This window comes from Rhinoderma darwinii, chromosome 1, assembly GCF_050947455.1.
Source record: "Rhinoderma darwinii isolate aRhiDar2 chromosome 1, aRhiDar2.hap1, whole genome shotgun sequence".
Taxonomy (NCBI): domain Eukaryota; kingdom Metazoa; phylum Chordata; class Amphibia; order Anura; family Rhinodermatidae; genus Rhinoderma; species Rhinoderma darwinii.
In genome coordinates this window covers 445,789,464-445,812,416 of record NC_134687.1, presented here as the reverse complement: position 1 = coordinate 445,812,416, position 22,953 = coordinate 445,789,464, and the positions used below count along the sequence as shown (strand labels likewise).

Below are 22,953 nucleotides of genomic sequence, written 5' to 3'. Positions count from 1 at the left end.
GACCCACAGGTCTGCATGGTATCTGCATGTTTTTCAGGCATTTGTGAAATAAGGTGTGTTGGAGCAGCAGGACATAGCTTGGAGGGGGGAAGGGATTTTGGCTGTGTATAGATGGGTGTGGGAGGAAGGGCCTGTTTCCTTACAATGCAAAATTTTGTTTCCTTTCATTTTCAAATGTTTGCCCAGATGTTGAATCTCCTGGAGTTTCTTTTGCATTTTACCATGATCTATACTAGACTTCCTGGCAGATGTCATCGTGTCACTCATTTTCTGTGTAATTGCATGTGGAGAAATGACTTCAATTAGAGAGCAGTTTTGACCCTTATCAGCCACGCGTCAGTGCTGGCCTATTCGCCTCACTGCCTGGCACCAGTAAATAGAAGATGCAAACACACACATCGTGTATACAGCAATGCAAACAAGAAAATGACATTGTTGCTTTTAGAGTTGATCCACCAGTTTACCAGCCTATGGGCTCAAAGATTCATTATTTGCTGAAAGCGTGTCTCAAATCATTTCACCAAAGGTCTTGTATGGGAACACTGCGAATTGATCCGTGAGTTGGTGAAACTCGTATGGCAGATCACTTTGGATTGCTTCAGCGTCCGTTATTGGAGAAATGAATACTTGCATCAGTGCACGAGGAAGGGAAACCTAACGTGCGCTTTCTGATACATGTAGTATTCAGGAATATATAGATTTCTATAAGGTCATGTATTCACAAGTCTCTTTGCTTATTTGCGAATGTTCTGCAGGAGATGGGTTAATTGCCGCAGCTTGTGTACTTCCTATAGAGTCATTTGATGTTTCATCCTGGCTTGTCTTCCCTATTATATGCAGTGTATAGACTTGCCATTCCTGTGCAGTTACTCACTGAGTGGATGAGGTTACACAGGATTGGATTACGGTGGAGTGTGGTGTGTAATGAGTCCGCTGGGTATGGAGACACTGGGGGCTCTGTTTCACTGTTCAGGACTGCAGAGCGCTGCTTTATACAGCTGTATGTAGTTTGACTTCCCGTTCCTTAGACCGCAACAGATGCACAAAGTTCTTCAGAACTGATAAGATGATGACGTTCACCATGGTCTGTCATTTGTCTCCAATTTCACATTGATGTCTGTCATTACACTTTCAGCCATTCTAACCAAGACGTAAAGTAAAAGGATTCTCTTGAAAGATCCTATATATTTCTATGGTTTACCAACTGATGCAAAAATATAGCAGTCTGTATCCATTCAGTTTTTTGGGGAATTTTTGAAAATGGAACCAGATCCACAAGACAGATTAAAGCTGATGTTTTCCATTCTGATTTAATTCAGTTACAATAAAAAAAATAAATGAAAAATCGCCTCGAAGGTAGTATATGCTCATTTTCTGGTTAAAGGGAATGTGTTGCCAGCAAAACATGTTTTGTTTTTTTTTAGTTAAACAATTAGTGTGTAGGTGATTAAACGTTGTTCTAATTTTTTTTATTTTTTTCACGAGTCAGGAAATTTTATAAATTGGATTCAATTTATAATATTTCCCAGCACTGGTCACTAGATGGAGCAATTCCCAAAATTGCAGCATTGCATGTGGTAAAGCAACCACATTGCTTTATGCTGCAAAATTGGGAAAAAATCCCTCGCTCTAGTGAGCTCTCAGAATCCCCCCCTCCTTTATCCTGGCTAGTGCCGGGAGAAACGAGGGGTTTGAACGGTCTAACCTCCAACACTGTGTGTCGCCATTTTTTGAGCTAACACACAGTGTAGAAGGTTTACATACACTAGTAAAACACACTGAAACCCGAACATACATAGAAATCACTTACCTGCTCCAGTCGCCGCCGCTCCCTCCGGTCCGTCCGCTCCGTCTGCTGCCGCTGCTCCATGTACACAAGTCCGGAAGCCGCGACCGGAAGTAGTAATCTTGCTGCCCGGCCGCGACTTCCGGTCCACAGGAAAATGGCGCCGGACGGCGCGCATTTCAAATCGGACTGTGTGGGTGCGGCGCATGCGCCGTTCCCACACACACGGCGTACACCATAGTGGATGGAACGGGTCCCGTTCGCAGTCCCTACGGGACTGGAGCTGCCGTATTCCATGTCTGTATGTGTCGTTAATCGACACATACAGAAATGGAAAAAAAAATGGCAGCCCCCATAGGGAAGAAAAAGTGTAAAAATAGAAAAAAGTAACACACAAACACACAAATAAATATAAACGTTTTTAATAAAACCCTAACATTAAACTGATATATAAAAAAAAAATTTGGTGACACTGTTCCTTTAATCCTCTTTCCAGTATAGCGTGTGGATGGATCATTGTAGAGGAGGATGGAAAGCTAAGTTGACTGCCGCACATAGGGTCTCTCTGTGGCCAGCTTAAAAAAACGCTACAATTTACGACAGAGTTTGAATTATAATTAGTTAGACCAGACATGGGCAAACTACGGCCCGCGGGCCACATACGGCCCGTTAGGCTTTTTAATCCGGCCCGCCGAACTTGTCCAAATCATAGTAAAAACCTCCTTTTTTTTTTCCCCTTTCCCTGCAATGCCCACGTTTTCCCAATAGATGGCGCACTCAAAACACATTGACCGTTGTTAACTCCTTAACGCCGAAGGACGGATATATCCGTCCTCAGCAGCTGCTAGTTCGCGCAGGAGGACGGATATATCCGTCCTGTGATGGCGCGGGTACTGCCAGTGTACCCACGCGATCAGCGGCAGGAGCACGGCTGTTATACACAGCCTGGCTCCTGCTGCAACTGCCGGAATCGAAGCGCGCTCCGATTCCGGCAGTTTAACCCATTAAATGCCGCTGTCAATAGTGACAGCGGCATCTAATGTGTTTGACAGAGGGAGGGAGCTCCCTCTGTCACCCGATCGGCGCCCCCGCAAACAAATCGCGGGTCGCCGTCGGGTTTCCATGACAGCCGGGGGTCTAACAAAGACCCCCAGGTCTGTCTTCCGCAACTGCCTGTTTGGCGATGCCGGAGGCATGACCTAACAGGTTGCCTGTCAGTTTTACACTGACAGGCAATAATGCTTTGGTATACTAAGTATACCAAAGCATTATATATGCGATCGGCACATCGCATAGTGAAGTCCCCTGGTGGGACTTAAAAAAAAAATGTCAATCAGTTAAATAAAGTTTGTTGAAAAAAAATAAAATAATTACAGTCAAAATCAAATAAAACTACTTTTTTTGCCCAAAAAGTGGTTTTATTCAGTAAAAGTGTCAAAACAAATAACACATACACATATATGGTATCCCCGCGATCATAACAACTTGACCAATAAAATGAACACATTAATGAAACCGCCGGATGTACGGCGTCCAAAAAACCCGCAAAAAACAACGGCAAAATTCTCTCTTTTCTCCCATTCCCCCCATAAAAAATAAAATAAAAGTTAATCTATAAGTCCTATGTACCCCAAAATAGTACTAATGAAAACTACGCATTGGCCCGCAAAAATCAAGCCCACATACGGTCACATCGACGGAAAAATAAAAAAATGACGGCTCTTGGAACGCGGCGATGCAAAAACAAGTAATTTTTTTCTAAAAGGGTTTTTATTGTGCAAACATAGGAAAACATATAAAACCTTTACATATTTGGTATCCCCGTAATCGTGCCGACCCGTAGAATAAAGGTAACATGTTATTTATGCTGCATAGTAAAGGGCATAAATTTATAACGTGAAAATTAATGCTGGAATAGCTGCTTATTTTCAATTCTCTCCTAAAATAAAGTTAATAAAAGTTAATCAATATGTTATAAGCATCTAAAAATGGTGCAATTACAAAATACAACTCGTCCCGCAAAAAACAAGCCCTTATACGGCTATGTCGACGTAATAAAAAAAAAGTTACGACTCTTGGAATGCGACCATGAAAAAACAAAAAATAATCCTTGGTCATTAACGTGCAAAATGGCCCGGTCATTAAGGGGTTAATGTGGCGCGTATTTCTCTTTATTTCACTTTAATTTTCACTTCGTTTCACGTCACCATTAAGCCCTTCGGTTTTCAAAGAGTACAACATCAGCCGTCACTTTGCCACGAAGCATGCAAACTATGCTAGCAAGCAGTCAACACAAGAACGGGCGGCTACTGCTCAGAGGTTGGCAGCTAATTTACAGAGTCAACAGAACTTTTTTCTTGATAAATCACAGTGCGTATGTTATTTTAATCTATTTACATTTCCTCCTCCCAGTATCTGCGAAATAGTATGTAAATGCCATATCTTGCATATTCCTTGAGACAAATTTATTAACTGATAAGGGCTATTTTTCACATTTGAAAGACAGTTAATAAATTGGGTTGTAGTGTTCTTACTGTGCTATGAGGTTTGCACACACTACATTTAATGCTTTAGTATATCCGGCCCAAACACTCCCTCCAAATGCTCCTGGCCCGGCCCCTCTGTCAAATTTTAGAACCCATTGTGGCCCGCGAGTCAAAAAGTTTGCCCACCCCTGAGTTAGACAATATGATTTGTAAACCTCACAAACCACTGTCTTTGTTGTCTCCCTTAGGGTCCATTCAGACATTGTGGTGCTATTTAAAGTCACATAAAAAAAAACACGTCTGAAAACCACATGCTTTTTTAATTCGGTGCGTTTTTTATTTGGTTTCATATACAGCAACTGCATAAAAAAAACGCACCAAATCGCGGTAAGAACGCATGCAGTTTTTGGATGCTGTTTTAACCACACCTCAGCTGCAACGTCTGAATGGACCCTTAAACCTTGTTCACATGGTGCCGATGTTGCAGGCTTTTTTGAAGCAGAAACAAGTGGTTTATGTTCTCTGGCCATACATGTAGGATAGCTGTTGGTTGAACACTTGTTTAAAGAGGCTCTGTCACCAGTTGTACTTTTGCAAGCCTCATTTGCATAAATACAAAAATGGTCATAACTTGGCCAAAAATGCTCGTTTTTTAAATAAAAACGTTACTGTAATCTACATTGCAGCGCCTATCTGCTGCAATAGCAGATAGGGGTTGCAAAATCTGGTGACAGAGCCTCTTTAAAGCTTTGTTCAGATCACGTTTTTGACCTACGTTTGACAGAAAAAAGCTCCCGACGTTTACATTTAAACGTAGGTTATAACGGATGAAGAGTGGCATCCATCGCCCATAGGCGATAATGAAATCTGTTTAACGGATATGTCATGAACTCTCATGACCCTGTGTATGACATATCTGCTAAACCGACACCATTATAGCCTATGGGTGACAAGTGCCACTGTTAGGCACCCGTCACTGGCATCGGTTAAACAGATACGTTGAGAAACTCCAGTGAAGTAACTGTCCATATTTTGACCGTGTAACTGGAGCTTTCCAACGTTGCAGATTCCTCCCCATGTCCGCTCTGTGGAATCCTCTGGGATCCATAAAGAAAACCCTCCACCGGGGCACACTGGATGCTACTCAACACAAGCACCCTCCCGCCGCGTCTGCAACACTTTGTTAGCAGCCGGATGGATATGTCACTGGTGCTAAACCAGGAACGCTTTAGTGACATAGCAGCCTGGGGAAGATGGCTACTCACAAAGTGTTGTGATGGGAAGGAAGGTTTGTGTCGAGTAGCAGCCGGTGTCCCTGGGTGTAGTTCTCTGTGTGGATCCTGGAGAATCCAACAGCGGACGTGGGGTGGTCTCTGCTGCATCAGGAATCTCTAGTGATACTGTCCATATTTGGACAGTTATGTCACTGGAGCTTCCCAACGCATATGTTTAATTGGAGGCCTTTGACAGGTGCTATACAGTGACATACATCACCAATAGGCACCCAGGTAAAAAAAAAAAATAATTAAGGGCGGGGTGGAAAAGTATATTCTTTTATGCTATTCCATCCTTCAAAAAAGCTAATGTCTGATGTATACCAGCCAGACTGATGCCAAAAGGACGCTCTCTTGGCTTCCGTCAGGCTAACTGAGCCCTATGAACACGTTAAGCGTGTGCGATGGGGACTAACTGACAGCAGTCTCTCCTAACCTCCCCTTCAAACGTGCTCGATCTGTTCGGCCATACATGCATTATTATTTCAAGGCGGAGATGCTTCGAGTGGCAGCTTATCCCTCAGCTGAACAAGAGGACTGGGCATGTTAAGAGCTAACATGACCAATTCTCCTTTGCCGTCACCAGAAAGTCGAGCGACCCCCCCCCCCCCTTCCCATACATTTAGGGTATCATTAATATTTATTGTTCCCTTTAGGGCTTAGTCACACGAGGGTGGAAATCAGCCGTCGCATGGCTGCACAAAAATCTGTCCTTCTATGGAGCTATTCACACGGCCGTTTTAACGGACCGCGTAAACTGTCCGTGGAAAAAATAGGACCTGTCCTATTTTTGTACGTTTTTAAGAGCTCCTTCAATAGGATCAAGTCTATAAGGGATCCATGAAAACGGGTCGCGCACGGATGCAAATGTGCCTTTTTTCACAGCCGATTTGACACGCGTTTGTATGAATATAGCCTTAGTCCCTGTTTCTTTTTCCTATGTGCATATTTAATGTGGTTTTACCTGTTGTGTACATTTTAACACAATATTTCTAAAGTGTTCTTGACGAACATGGGCTGTTGACCTTTTTATATTTGTGGGTCATGTGTTCGTTGTTTTCGGAGCAATGCTGGTGTTGCGGAGGTGCAGCGAGTGCCAGCATGCAGGGAATGTCAGGATTCCTTGAGACTGTACTTGGCAAGCTTTACATTTTCCTTCTGTGATAGGAACAGGCCCTAGGGGCAGAACTGCAAAAATCACTCTGGAATGTGATATTACTGCATCCGCCTTTGTTTTTCAATTAACATTTTTCTGATCGGTTAACATATCTTTTAGTTTCCTTAGCAAACTCATTTATATAAGAAACTGCAATGTAATGTAGAAATGCAGCTGTAAGGCCATATTTGCAATGCATATTTTCAGACTTGTTTCTGAGTGTAAAACACCCGCATTAGGCTATGTTCACACAGAGTTTTTTGCAGGTGGAATTTCTGCCTCAAAATTCCGTTTGGAAGTTTGAAGGCAGATTTTCCTCTCCCTGCACGCCGCGGGCATAAAATGCTGCGAAATACGCTTTCTCTGCCTCCCATTGAAGTCAATGGGAGGTCAGAGGCGGAAACGCCCAGCGATCGGGCATGTCGCTGCTTTCTCCCGCGAGGCGGTTTTACTGCTCGCGGGAGAAAACGGGAGGCATTTTGGGGCCGTTTTTTGTCAAGTTTTTTTTTTTGGTACGGTTTCTGGTCTAAAAACTAGTCAAAAAAAACTCTGTGTGAACATAGCCTTAGGGTATGTTGACACGCTTAACAAAAAATTTCTAAAAATACGGAGTGGATTTAAGAGAAAACAGCCTCCTGATTTTCAGGCATTTTTGAAGCTGAAAATGAAATTTGGAGCTTCTTTTGAGGCTTCTTTTCAGGCGGTTTTTGAGGCGTTTTTCGTAGTGTTCAATGGAAAATCGGCTCCAAAAAACGCTTTAGGAAGTGACATGCACCACTGTTCACACAGTTTTTTGCAGGCGGAATTTCTGCTTCAAAATTCAGTTTGAGCGCCGCGGGCATAAAACGTCGCGAAATACGCTTTCTCTGCCTCCCATTGAAGTCAATGGGAGGTCAGAGGCGTAAACGCCCGAAGATAAAGCATGTCGCTAATTACCGCTCGCAGGTAAAAGATGCCTCCCATTGAAATCAATGGGAGGCATTTTCGGGCCGTTTGATTTTTTTGGCGCGATTTCTGCGTAAAAAAAAACAACTCCGTGTCAACGTAGCCTTACTGAGCGTCTTTTTACGCTCTGTTTTTTTAAACCGAGGTGTAAAAAGACGCCCCCTATGAACTAAATGCTGTTTTTCCCATTGATTTCAATTGGCAGATGTTTGTAGGTATTCAGCTTCCGTTTTTTCGAGGCGTAAACGCCCCGAAATACGCCTGAAAACACTGCGTGTGAATATACCCTGACGCTCATAAATACGCTTAAAATATTCCCGAAAACAGCTGCTAATTGATTTTAATGAGAAATATGCTGTGTAGTTCATACGAGCATATATATTTTTAGGTTGCCAAATTAAAAAATGCCTTGTAAAGATATGCTTCGTATAAAAGGGACGTCACTTGTTGAAGCATTTTACCATTGTTGTCTTTGCTATTGACCCTTAAAAAATTAAATAAAAAAAAAAGGTTTAGAAAATATTCTTCAAAAACACTTTGAAAATCAGTTCCAAAAACCCCTGGATTTCAGAGGCTATTTTCACTTAATCGCCCTCGTATTTTTCAGTACGGGACAGTTGTCCGGCAGCGAGGCAGGGACTCCTAGCATCGTACATAACTATGATGCTAGGAGTCCGGCTCCCTGCACTGTGTTTGGTCCGGGACTTGTGGCCGAAATACGTCCGTCAATTACGGACGTAATGATCTCGTGTGAATCCAGCCTTAGGCTGCTTCAAAACTGTTCCACCGGAGCAATGCTTCTATGGGAGAATACCTCTCTACATATGGATTTCGATGGAGCATGCCACAATTTTGTACAGTAGAAGGCTGATGTAGCTTTATGGGAGCTCTGCTTTGGCTCGGTACAACACATAGCTGTAATACAGCCACGTGCAGGAGCCCTTGAAGTCTGGAATGGCCTGACACTGCGCAAAAGGCACCTAACAACAGCTCCGTGTGGCCTCCGCATATGATGCACGGCTGCGTGATTGTCGTGCAGCCGCCATCATTATGACACTCCGTTTGGATGTTTGTAAACCGAAAAGCACGTGGTGCTTTTCTGTTGTCATTCATCCTTTTCACAGCTGTTGCGCGAATCACGCTGCTTCCGTGCGACATGCATGGTTTTCACGCACCCATTGTCTTCAATGGGTGCGTGATGCGCGAAAAACGCTCAAAGAACGGACATGTCGCGACTTTTACGCAGCGGACCAACGCTGCGTAAAAATCCCGCACATGTCTGCACGGCCCCATAGACTAATATAGGTCCGTGCGACGCGCGTGAAAATCCCGCGCGTTGCACAGATGTATATCCCGTTCGTCTGAATAAGCCCTAAGGCCGGGCTCCCACGTAGCGTAAACGCTGTGGAATTTCCGCAATTGAATTCTGTGCAGAAATTCTGCAGCATTTACAGTAGCAGCAAAGTGGATGAGATTTAGAAAATCTCATGCCCACGCTGTGGAAAAAAACCACAGCAAAAATGTAAATTGACCTGCGGTGCCAAATTTAAATCCGCAGCATGTCAATTTATTCTGTGTTTTCTGTTGCGGGTTTTCCCCATTGAATTCAATGGGGATGCAAAACCCGCAACCGATAGCCAGGTGTTGTGACTCTTGCGGCGTAATCGCAGCCATTCCGCCGCAAAAATCGTAACTCAGAATAATTTTTTTATACTCCACTCCTCCCCCTCCCCCCCCCCCCCAGATCTCCCTGCTACTTCCTCCATTACGGCCCCCTGTGATGACGTTTCATCCTGCAGCGGTCACATGGGCTGCAGCGTCATCCAGGGGGACCGGACGGCAAAGATGTCACTATAAAAACAGCCGGGGTGAGTATGTATGTTACTGGGTCTTTTTTTTGCAGCGGAAGTTCCGCCCGTATAAAACAACCCACGATGTGGTGCGGCATGTGCTGCCGGTACCAGGTTGGATTTGCTGCGTAGTTTTATGCAGCGTATACGACACGTGGAAATCCGGCCTTTTGAAACCGCACCATGTTTTCCTGCAATAATTTTGTATCTCGGCTCCTAGGCTCGGATGATGCGGATTATGACATGTCAAAAGTTTTTTCTTTTTCCAGATAGGTACAAAAGCATAAACATATACCATATATAGACATGCAGTCTTAAATAATTCAAAACTTGATCTACTTGTCATCTGGCATAGATCATCAAATCTTTTAACTAAATCACTGTGTGGGGCTGAAGGAATAATGTAGCCCTGTACAGAATAATCCCATGAAAATTCTTCTAAACAAACTCCTATGTCTCCAGTCACATAATAGGGGACCGCTGTTACGTAATCTATCAGGAACTTGTCCACTGGAATTCTCTTGGTTCTGGATGACTCGGGAAGGGATATTTCCTAGATTCTCTCGTACCGACAGGAACAGCCGTGACATTTACTTCTGCCAGTAAGTGCTTTCGGAAGTCCTGCTACTTGCGTAAGGAAATGAGGAGGGAACCCATTTCGCAAACACAACTGGAATTTGTCTACACCTGGTGTATAGGGATGTGTTTTATGTTCCTATTGTGAATACTTGTGTTCAGTTGACCTAGTGCACATGGGCATTTTTGTCCACATTCCATTTTCTTGACATGGTCCAGGGGGGGTGAGACGCTCAGCTTGAACATACTTCTGGATTATAGGTCCTCTATTAGGGTACATTCGCATGTACTCTTTGTATTGTGGTTTTTGTGCTGCAGTAACTTACTGCATAGGCTGTAAGATATTACACTGTAGTCAACTCCTGTCCACACAATGTAGCTGAAAACTGTGCTCTTTAGGGTATGCTGCTGTGTGTATTTCAAGTGCGATTTTTACTAATCATTTATATTTATGAAACCTCTGCATGCTGCAATTTTAGCATTGCCAAAAAAAAAAAAAAAAGTGTGAGCATGGCCTTTTTAGTGGTGTGATCATTGAGCCCAGTGCCTCGAACAGAAGTGATGGAGGTGATGGATTAGCCAATGCCTGAATATCAGACATGCGTGATGATTGGGGTTAATCCACTCCGTTAGGCCCCGTGCACACGAATGTGCTTTTGGGGGTGCAATTCCCCCGAAAATCCACGGGAGAATTGCGGCCCCATCCATTTCTATGGAGCCATGCACACGACCGTGGTTTTCACAGTCCGTGCATGGCCTAGGAGCCTGGACCGCAGAAAGAACGGGCATGTCTTATTGCGGCTGTGTTCTGCGGTCCAGGCTCATAGGAAATAATGGACGCGGCCGTGTGCATGGCCCGCGATTTGTGGGCGGCTTGCGGGTGACACTCCGCTGTTGACCAACCCGAAAATCACGGCCGTGCACATGGCTACTGTCGTGTGCGTGAGGCCTCCGGCTGTATTCACATGGGGCGGAAATACTGTCGAATTTCTGTGCAGAAAATCTGCAACGGATTAGTCCCGAAAATCTACAGCGTATTACAGTCCCAGCCATGTGTATGAGATGTGAACAAATCTCATCCACCTGCTGCTAAATAGTTTCCAGATGGAAATTGGCGCATGCTCCGTATTATCAAATCAGCAGCGTGCTCATACTGGTCTGTAGGTTCACTGCAGGGTTCTCTTTTTCTCAATGTAAAAGAGATGAAATCCAATTTTGCTGTAGAAACGCTGCGGAATAATCTGCAGCATTGTAGTTCCATGTGAATCCGCCTCCGGCTCTATTCATATATGCGTCATGGCTTCCGTTTATAAGTCAAGCAGTGGCAGAACTGTCCTACGTTGCCACCTGGCGAACTTTATCAACTTATTCTGGGTTCTTTTTGTGGTGTTTGTTTTGGTACGACGATTTTGGCTTCATTAGTGTTATTCCTCCTGTCAAATCTGACAGAATTTGTTACGGAGCCTTTTCTGAAAAGCCAAGGCATTTAAGCAATGACTATGGGATATTTTCAGATTTTTTTTTCCTTTTTTTTGGGTTACATCTAAAGTGTTTCTAAGGAGCAACAGACTTGGAGGCAAAATGTATTAGGGCCTGTTCACATCAGCCATCAGTGTCGGGGTTCCGTTCAACCGTTTTGTCTGAGGAACCGATTAACAGAAAGCCAAAAGGAAACCATAGCTTCTGTTTGCATTACCATTGATTTCAATGGTAATTCTTCCGTTGCAGTTGGTTTCCATTCGTTTTTTTTTTTTTTGCAGAAACCATAGCGTAGTTGACTACGCTATTGTTTCTGCGGGAAAAAAAACGGAAGCCTTACGGAGTGAAAACCAACTAAAACCAATTGCTACAGAAGCATTACCATTGAAATCAATAGTAATGCAAATGGAAGCAATGGTGTCCGTTTGGTTTTCCGTTCATCGGTTCCTCGAAGGATGTACTGAATCCGTGGACAGAAGCCCAACGCTGATGTGAACAGTCCCTTAGACTTGGTTTTAAAGCTGTCCGAGGAAGACTGTTTAGTTTCAGATTTCTGCATCGAGGAAGGCTTCTTCTCAGATTTATGGATTTTTTGCGGTTTTCTAGTTAAATGTGTATCTTTTTTGTATAGATCTTGATGTATCTTTTTCTGTTTTAGGTACAAATTAAAGTTAATGAAATGAATGCAACAGATGACCACTAAGGGCTAATGCACACATCGGTGATTTTCTTCAGTGTGCTATCCGTTTTTTTTTTTTAATGGATAGCACACGGACCCATTCATTTCTTTGGGGCCATGCACACATCCGTTTTTTTGGGGAGTTTTGCGGATCCGTGTGCCCAAACGGTAAACTCAGAGGGTCCTATTCCTGTCGGTCTTTGCAGTCTCGCCCATTCTTTTCAATGGTGTGTTAAATTTTTTTTTTTAAAAAAGGACCGCAAACAGAAGCCATCAGTGTGTGGTCCGTGTTTTGCGGCCGTATAAAAGGTCACGGATGTGTGCATGAGGCCTTCGGCTCTGTTCACATTAGCTTCTTTCCATCTATCACATTAAAGTCAAAGGTATCTGATGTCGTACCCTTATGATAAACAGATCCGAACAATGTTTTAATGCTGAAGAATCCCTTTAACAAAGAATCTCAGAAATGTTTACATCCACAGATCACGTTGGTTTCCACCTGTACACATGTCTTAGCTGTGACTCAGATGACAGACCATTGTCATGGAACTTTGTGTTGCCCCAGGCTGTAAAATGTCTAAGCACAGATTTGCACAAAGACATAGTTTTTGCTTTTTGTCTCTCCTTTGAATTTCCTGGGTGTATCCAGTAGCGGAGCTTTTGTCTTCTTGCCTTGATCTTTCATATGATGGTGATTTGTGTGGCACAGCTATCAATCTGTCCGGAAGTCTGATGAAGTGACTAACTCTGAGAAATGCATGACTCAGTGTAAAGCTGCTGCTTCCGTCTTCATCTCGTCATGTATGTTGTCTGCATGCAGTAGATCTACTCCATGGCTGCGTCCCAAGTGAAACAGAAAGAAAGCCATTATGTTTCTACTTTGGGATATAAATTGTAATATCATTAAAGGTGGTAAAGCACTACTGAAGTGATTCCGTCCAACTTTTCCGTATGGCCTCAGTTTTCTGATTCTGCAATGTCTGAGTTTAACTATAGTTTCACCACCGCTCTTTACAAACTATTCTCTCTCCAGGGGAAAGGCACTTGGTGCAGCTGGCAAAAATAAGTCACTTCAGGGGCCAATGTATTCAGGCCTGACTTCAGTCTTACTGTATCTGTAGTGCTAGCTGTTTGCACTTTTTTATTATATATGTATTGTGACTGTATATCACATGGACTGTTGCAATGCCCATTAACACATTGTGACGTTCCATGTCGGAAACACATTCAAAAAGTACTGACTGGCGCAAACCGTGCCTGTGTCCCACTAAAAGCACCTGCAGGGCAGTAGAGGCAGAGAATTTTATTTTTAAATTGGATAAAGTTCTGCAAGAGGGTAATTGTGATAACCTTAGGGCTCATTCAGACGAGCGTATATGTAGTTCATGTGGTGGCCGTTAAAACAACGGCCGTCACACGGACACCTGTACCTCAGTGGGGCTGTTCACGCGACCATTGTTTCAACGGAACGTGTAAAGGGTCCGTGAAAAATAGGACATGTCCTATTTTTGTTGCGCTTCACGCATCCCTCCATAGGCTCTAGCCTATGGGGGATGTGTGATAACGCGTCCCGCGAGGGTGCACCTCGGATGTGAAAAACTGCAGTCTTTCACATCCGATGTTTGCTACGTTCGTCTGACTGTAGCCTTCGGCCCCATGCACACGACAGTGTTCGGTCCATGATATACAGTCCGCATGTCCCGGACCGAACACCGTGCAGGGAGCCGGGCTCCTAGCATCATTCTTATCTATGACGCTAGATGTCACTGCCGCGATGCAGGACAAATGTCTCGTACTGTAATCATGTTTTCAGTACGGGACAGTATTTCTGTGGACAGGCAGTGACACCTAGCATCATAGATAAGTATGATGCTAGAAGCCCAGCTCCCAGCACTGTGTTCGGTCTGGGACATGCGGACCGTATATCTCGGACCGAACACGGTTGTGTGCATGGGGCCTTAGTCGAGGGATTTTCTCATATATTACAAGTTTCTCTAAGTCTCTGTTCACACTTGCGTCCTAGTTTGCGTTAATAATGGAAACCAGTATGCATAACTGGATCTGTTACACTACGGATTCCTCCGGCACCGATGGACACCATTGACTTAGTGGAGTCTTTCGTGTTCTGTTGTCGTTTGTCGTGTTGACAGGAAGAATGCAGCACTATTCTTAAAGTCCAATTTGCTGGGACTGCCAACAAACGCTCCAAACAGAGCCTCTGACAGCATTGTGACCTTAGCCAGAGCATCGCTTTATTTTTATCAGTTTATCCTATTGCTTTCTGACAAAGTTACATCGATAGTCATCTATTCATGAGCACTTCCACCAATCTTGTATAATTGCTGGACTCTCCAGGCATTGCCCTGGGTTGTTTTTTTCCCCCCCAAATAAATATACCCCTACAGGACAGCAGACCATGAGTATATTACATTAAATTCCGTGCAAATGTAAGTTCCCTCTACTCATTTTTTGCTCTTTACTGCAGATGCGTTGCTTGCTGACCTGGAGTCCACTACATCTCATATATCCAAGCGACCTGTGTTTTTATCAGAGGAGACCCCATATTCCTTTCCCAGTGGTTGTCATACATATCAAGAAATTTCTATACCACCTGCACATGCCAGTGAGTCTCTCAATGGCACAGTTACTGACCCCCTGGATACCTGGACTACCGGCTCCAATAAGTTTTCCCAGCAACAGGTAAAGATCGACTAAAAGAACAGGTTTTTTTTTATTTTATAGTAATGTATTGCACATATAAGATCTGTGATTATGGAAGACGGGTTTATCCTTCTGCTTCTCTTACAGAATCCCATCCACAGTAGTTCTCTTGTGAAGGAGAGTGTTGGATCCCCCTCTGCTGGAGAAGATGAACATGTATACAGGTAAGCCTGATAAGTTGTTTTTTTTTTTTTGGCCATACTTGCTCTTTGAGATTTATAGGTTCCAAATGTTGTTCTATTTCTTTTGTACAGTTTCCCCAACAAACAGCGATCTGCTGAGCCATCTCCCACTGTCTTGGGCTCATCTCTGGGCAGCAACCTGTCAGAGTTGGACCGTCTGCTTCTGGAGCTAAATGCTGTGCAGCAAGCCCCATCAAGTAGCCTTTCTGAAGGTGAGTTGTGTGGTTTTTGGGGTATTTTACATGTTTTAATTTTTTATTTTTTTTGTCCCTTTTTTTTTACTTGCATCTATATATAAAAAATAAAAAAAACATTTCAAGCGCAGTATTTTTTATTTTGTTTTGCTGATTTTTGTGAGCGTAAAGCTAATGTAACTCATGTGCCATAATTGTCCATGGCACATCCGTTTTAAATGCAGAGATATTGTCTGATCACTCACACTTGTAAAGGCAATAATTGCTCATGCTATTTATCTAATATAATTATTGAAGAAGCTCCAAACAGGCTCAATTCACACCACATTTTCCATACAGTTGGAAGTAAACAGCGGAGGGTAAAAAAAAAAGTATGGACATATACTGTAATGTAAAGTATCCATAGACGTCTGTCCGACAGGTGTAACAAAAGTGTCTCCAGGTTGTATGGCAGGTTTATGTATGGATACTTTTTATTAACTATTGAAAAACTGGGCTACTGAACTAGAAATACAAAACAAAGCGGGAAACCACAAGAAGTCAAGGTATACACATGGTTTGGTGTCCGTCCGTCCGTCCGTCCGTCCCCGGTAGAGCTTAAAGAGGCTCTGTCACCACATTATAAGTGCCCTATCTCCTATATAAGGAGATGGGCGCTGTAATGTAGGTGACAGTAATGCTTTTTATTTAAAAAAACGAACTTTTTTCACAACGTTAGGAGCGATTTACGTTTATGCTAATGAGCTTTCTTAATGCCCAAGTGGGCGTACTTTTACTTTCGACCAAGTGGGCGTTGTACAGAGGAGTGCATGACGCTGCCCAGTCGGCATCATGCACTCCTCTCCATTCATTTACACTGCACTAGCGATATAGTTAGATCACTATGTGCAGCCTCATACACAAGCCCTAACATTACTACAGTGTCCTGATAATGAATACACATGAAATCCAGCCTGGACGTCATGTGTACTCAGAATCATGACACTTCTGAATCTTTTTTTTGTGAGATTCCGGCAAGTGAAACCAAATCTCGTTTAGCTCTGTGATCTCGCGAGATTTCGTATCCGTTGCTGGAATCTCACAAAAAAGATTCAGAAGTGTCAGGATACAGAGTACACATGACGTCCAGGCTGGATGGTCATGTGTATTCATTATCAGGACACTGTAGTAATGTTAGGGCTTGTGTATGTAGCTGCACATAGTGATATAACTATATCGCTAGTGCAATGTAAATGAATGGAGAGGAGTGCATGATGCTGATTGGTCAGCGTCATGCACTCCTGTACAACGCCCACTTGGGCATTAAGAAAGCTCATTAGCATAAACTTAAATCGCTCCTAACTTTGTGAAAAAATATCGTTTTTTTTAATAAAAAGCATTACTGTCACCTACATTACAGCGCCCATCTCCTTATGTAGGAGACAGGGCACTTATAATGTGGTGACAGTCTCTTTAAGGATATACATTTCCACAGTATACGTTTGGATCTGTCAGGAGAAATTACATTTTTTTTTTTAAAAAAAGCCTGAAAAATATTCTGCCTCAAACGGATGCCAAGAAAAGGACACTTTTTTGTTTCTAACTTATATGGTTAGGTTTTCAGACTAAACGTGGTGTAAACCAAGTCTTGGCTGTATCGGATTTTGGTAAAATTGTAATTAAAAAATTGTCTCTAAAATAAATATCCATTGGGTTTCTTTTCATAGTATGGAACCATCTCTTTCCAATAAAGGCATATTGTGATTTATTTTATATTTTCTATGAATATATTATTTTGGCTTTCATATTTGTTTAAGCAGGAGTCGAAGGATAAGGTGTGCAGGTGCTCTTTAATGTTGGGTATTACTTGCAGATGATTTGACTCGAAGCTTCTCACAGCCTGTGGCGGTACCTGTTACTCTCTCCAATGTTTCTGAGAGCTCAGGAATAAAGATTGTGCAATCTTCAAAGGAAAAACCTAAGCGTAATGGTGCCCGGGGCATAGAGGATGTCCGTCCAAGTGTGGAGAGTCTTCTAGATGAACTTGAGAGCTCCGTACCCAGCCCAGTGTAAGTAGCGTTGTGTGCCATTTTCTGCCACATGGGTGTTATTCTTTGATACTGAGTTCTATTTCTCTTGTGCAGTCCATCAGTCACTGTGTCTCAAGGTGAAATTAGCAGCTCTCAGAGTGTCACCCCCAGCCAGCAGCAGACCCGAATCTCTGCCTCCTCTGCCACACGTGAACTGGATGAACTTATGGCTTCTCTCTCGGATTTTAAGGTATCTAATCCTGACCTACACCTCACTGGGATTTAAAATGTACCTCCAGTTTTTGTAAGTGACTGGAGCCAGTTGTGCGAGGAGCAACTCCCATGATGTTAGGGTCAGTTCACACAGGTTTTTGGCACAGAAAATCGCCCCCCCCCCCCCATTGATTTTATTTATTTTTTTCCCCCTTATGGCTTTTAGCCACTTGAAGGGAAAAAAAGCGGCATGTCCTTTCTTGCCGTAGTTTCCGCCTCTGACCTTTTCATTGAATCAATGGGAGGCAGAAAATACCTGCGGTGCTAGTTTCCGAGAGTTTTTTCCGCAGCGTTTGTTTTCCTCAGTCCTTTAACTATCTTTAATGCCGCGGGTGGAAAACGCTGTGAAAATTGCGGGGGAAAAAAAGCGCAGTTCAGGGAATTCTGAGGCAGATTTAATTCTAATGTATTTCAACAGAAAGCGGCCAGAGAAGCCTATAGCCTCCTGTAGTTTCTGCAATGCTTTTTAGTCTTGTGATGTCTGTTAATTATTAGCAAGATAGTTCCTGCGCCCGATGCTGGGTTTGCCTTCCCCTTTGCTATTTTTTTTTTTTTTTATTGTGTTGGGTGTGGTTGTTAGCTATAGTCATCTGAGGAATACAGCACTGGTCTGTTCATGGCAAAGAATTGTTCACCAATTTTATTGGTTGGGACCAGAGATTTTAGAAACGTACTAACCGACTACTGCCCTAAAATATTTGTGCAGTCTTTTTGTTTGTTTTTTTGTGAAGATTACATAGGAAGCTGAAGTAGCTTGTGTAACCATCATACATCTGTATGTAAATACTTCCATTTTCATTAGTTTTGTAAGGTTTTTGGTTTCATAATCATGCGGAAGGCTTGTTACTTTTAGGGTATGTTCACACGCAGTGTTTTTAGACGTAATTCGGGTGTTTTACGCCTCCAATTACGCCTACAAACATCTGCCCATTTCTTGCAATGGGCTTTACGGTGTTCTGTTCCCACAAGGTGTATGTTTGCGCGTCGCTGTCAAAATACGGCACGTAAAAAGAAGTGCAGGACACTTCTTGAAGTTTTTGGAGGCGTCTTTCATTGACTCCATTGAAAAACCGCTCCTATAACGGCCGTAAAATACACAGCGAATAACGTGAGTTGCTACAAAAACGTCTGAAAATTAGGAACTGTTTTCGCCAGCTCCGTATTTTCAGATGTTTTTGGTCACTGCGTGTGAACATACCCTTACATCAAAAATAGTTTTCTTTTTTTTATTATTTTGCTCGCATGCAGCTACAGTTTTGATCAATTATAACTGCAAAGCTCCATCTACTTTTATGACAAATGATGTCTGCCTGTTTTAATCCCATTGATAAGTAGATGTACAAAACCAATATTGTCTAATGAAACATAATAACTCAAAAATAATATAAAAATAAACTTTATTAGTCCCCTTCCTGAGGACAAAGTTACCCACCTACAATTATTAGACATAGTACAAAAGACTGTTAAAAAAAAAAACATAAGCAAAAACGGTCTCAAGTGAATACAAGCCACACCGTTCCAAAAGTTAATGCCAAAGTCACTACTGTAGTGTCTAATTAATAGCACATCAAAGGGCAGGAAATACCTGGGATTGTCCTACTGGTTGTACTATGGTTCCAAACAATCAAAAGTGACAGTGCAAAAGTAGAAAATGTTGATAACTGATTAGTTACCTCTGGTGGACATGATGGCAGATGAAAGGTATGCACCTGTGGAGACACCTCGACGCGCGTTTCGCAACCTTCGTCAGGAGAAGGTAAACGCTAGCCCCAAACAGAGGTTTAAATACTGAGCCCTATAAAGCGGCTTTGATCGGCTTTCATAGCGCCTCCCGAGCACATGTGGTCCCATACCTTCCGCATCACATCCGCCCATCGATGCAGACTCAAATGCCCACATTCAATGACCGATGACCACTTCCGGTACGGCACTCAGATGCGAGGCGCATGCGCACAGACCGCAGTTAAAGTATATATCAAAACCGAAGGATTCACCCATTCAAAAATACCTATTGGTCAAGTGAATAAAGCAAAACAGCGCCATCATGTCCAACACGGCAAACACAATGAAAATCCAACAATCTCTATCATACACAACTGGGACCATTAATTCTTTGGTCTTATGCTGTAGATATATGCTCGGGATATATATATAGGTTATAATATATAAGTAGATGACGCCTTCTAGCGGTCATATATGTAGATATACACGGCTCTCTATTCTCTGAACCGGACTCGATACCATTTTTAGTCTATGCAGTTTGTGTTAGGCTATATTCACACAACAGTGAAAAAAAAATGGCAATTAAAAACTGATCTACAGTCGGATTTTCATGGCCATTTTTCATCAGTGTGTCCAAATTTTCATCCATTTCCAGTCTGTCTGTCCGTTTTTAATGGCTGTTTGACATCCATTTTGCATCCGTTTTTCATGGCCGTTAAAAAAAACTGCTGAATTTCATTTGTCAGGCTTTTTTTTTTTTTTGCTGCTTTTTTTATCTCAACCCCCTGAAAACACCCAGGAAGGTGATTGTCATGATTGTTACACGGCCCCCCTGTGTATGATGGCACATGGCCCCCCTGTGGTAATCTTCCGGGACAGTCTCTGTAAATTCAGGACTGTCCCAAAAAATTTGCTGCAATTGCCAACAATGCCCCCTGTACTACTTTTTGTAGTGAGCGCAACAATACACGACATTTAATTCCGCCTGAATTCCCTGCACACTCGCCGATGCAGCGCCGTCCGCTTCACGTGTGGTCTCTAGTTTCACGGGTTCTGCGCAGGCGGCGCGGTGACGTCCTCTTGTCGCCTTGACATCCCGTGAGACTAGAGACCACACCTGAAGAGGACAGTGCAGCATCGATGAGTATGTCATCGCGCCGCCGATAGCCAGCAAAGGAACCAATAGTTCCCTTGCTTCTTGAATCACAGATCCGTTTTTAACGGTTGTTACATGAATTGACAGCCGTTTAAAATTGATCCATTGACTTCTATGGGGGCTTTTAAACATATTTTCCTGACTTACAGAAGCTCATCCTGGTGGAAACTGTCATGCACATGTGTTGGCTTTAATGCTCTAGGTCTGACTTTAGAAATGTAAATAAGCTACTGAACATTATCACATTTCCAGTTCCAATGCTAGGGATTTAGACAGTCTAAGGGTATGTTCACACAGTGTTTCCAGGTGTAAACGCCTCGAAATCTAAATACGCCTTGCAATGCAATAGCAAAATGCCTACAAATAGCTTCCCATTGAAACCAATGGGAAATACGGCTTTTAGTTCAAACAAAGTTTATTTTTACGCCGCTGCTTTGACACTGAAAAACACCAAAAAAAAGTTTCAAAATAATTTTCAACTTCAAAAATGCCTGAAAATCAGAGGCTGTTTTCCCTTGAAAAGGTCCGTAATTTTCAGCCGTTTTTTTTTTTTTTAATTGTACGTGTGAACATACCATAACTGGCCTGCCAAATCACAGTGCAGAGCTAGACTTTTGCTGAGCTGAAGTGTGTGGTTTGGCACTTTATATTCTCCAGCTCCGTTGCTCACTTACAGGGGCGTAGCTAAAGGGCTCTAGTGCAAAAGTTCATTCCCCCGGTCTCCTCCGCCCAACTTCTCTTCACGGCCGTGTCCTGAGACTTTCAGCTGCATATCTGGGTCTCTTAAAGGGAATGTGTCGCTAGACATTTTTTTTTTTTTTTTTTTTTTTTTAGTTTAATAGTTAGTATATACATAATTAGACATTGTCTTATTTTTTTTTACAAGTCAGGAAATATTATAAATTAGATTCTAATTTATAACATTTCCTGTGCTGGTCACTAAAGGGAGCTATTTCCTAATTGCAGCATTGGCATGTGGTAAAGCAACCACATTGCTTTATGCTGCAAAATTGGTGTAGACACACACGCTCTAGTGAGCTCACAGAATCCCCCCTCCCTTATCCTGGCTGGTGACAGGAGAAAGGAGGGGATTGAATGTTCAAACCTACTACACTGTGTGCCGCCATTTTTTGAGCGAATGCACAGTGTAGTAGGCTTACATACAGTGGTAATCACACAGTAAAACACGAACAAACACAGACATAACTTACCTGCTCCTGCCGCCGCTCCGTCCGCTCCTAGTACTTGCTTCTAATCACATGTCCGGAAGCCGCGACCGGACATAGTCCTCTTACTGTCCGGCCGCGGCTTCCGGTTCACATGGCGTACACCATAGTGAATGGAACGTCCCCCGTTCGCATTCTCTATGGGGATGTATGTGCCGTATTCCATCTCTGTATGTGTCGTTAATCGACACATATAGAGATGAAAAAAAAAATGGCAGCCCCCATAGTGAAGTAAAAGTTAGAAAAAATAAAGTAAAACACAAACACACAAATAAAATTTATTTTAATAACACCCTAAAATCCAATTTATATAAAAAAAAATTTTTTCGCGACACCCGTCCTTTAAGTAACCCATCAATGCAGCATGAACAGCCAGGGCTATGCACACCGTTGAAACTGATTTTATTGTTTTTTTTAATAAAAATGTCAGTCAGTGTGTTTGGTGCACCAAATTTATACAGCACACAAGAAAATGGCAGCCGCACACTGCGAACACCGTTTTCTTGTGTGCTGTATGTTTGCAGTCACAGGCGTTCTTGCACCTGTATACACGTTTTGCTGGAATGTGCTGTTCAAACTTTTGTTTTTTTTTAATGCATTTCGTATATGTGGGGTTAGTGACTGCCTCTATTTTTTGATCTTGCACTCCTCCCATTCTGCACTGGGTGATTTTAATTAGTTTAATGCTGGTTCCTACCATCCCGTTATATCTAAGCTTAGTCCAAGTTCTGGGTGTATGTACTGTGTAGGGACCCACCTTTTATAGAGGGCGCCTTTTCGTGGCAAGTGGGCTCAAACTGTTTGATCAAAATGTCCGCTAAGGACCTCCCTATTGTAAGTAGATTCAGCAGCAATGCATATTTAGTGGTTTAGGTGGCATAGGTGTTTGCAGAGTGCTGTGGCCATTTTCTTGTATGGTGTATATTTATCTCTCATCATCTTGCGCGTATTGGATTTTTTGCCGTTTTCAACTTTCCTGTGGACACAGATACAGTTGAATCCTATGGTACAGCAGGGAGTAGTTATTTCCCCGCTCTACTATTCATTGTGTAACATCGGCCTCTCACTGTTCATCGCAGACAGACGCGATGACGTCACTGCCTCATGCCTGTCTGTGCCGAGCCGTGAGTAGCTCAGCATTCATATTTTCAGAGTCCGCTGTACTTCTGGCATACACCAGTGTTTAAGGTATCTTATTGGTCCACGGTGTCCTTAGTGCCCAACCTATCCCATCTACAT

At 42.9% G+C, this 22,953-nt stretch overlaps 1 protein-coding gene across 1 annotated transcript in view; it reads left to right on the top strand.

Moving 5' to 3' along the window:
• The window catches only part of PXN (paxillin), a 41,185-nt gene that overhangs the window by 6,430 nt on the left and 11,802 nt on the right, over positions 1–22,953 (top strand). Inside the window, exons 2-6 of the mRNA XM_075853985.1 lie at positions 14,717–14,931; positions 15,040–15,116; positions 15,207–15,346; positions 17,181–17,376; positions 17,452–17,587. Of these exons, the coding sequence (XP_075710100.1) occupies positions 14,717–14,931; positions 15,040–15,116; positions 15,207–15,346; positions 17,181–17,376; positions 17,452–17,587 (764 nt within the window). The remainder of the gene's footprint in view (positions 1–14,716; positions 14,932–15,039; positions 15,117–15,206; positions 15,347–17,180; positions 17,377–17,451; positions 17,588–22,953) is intronic.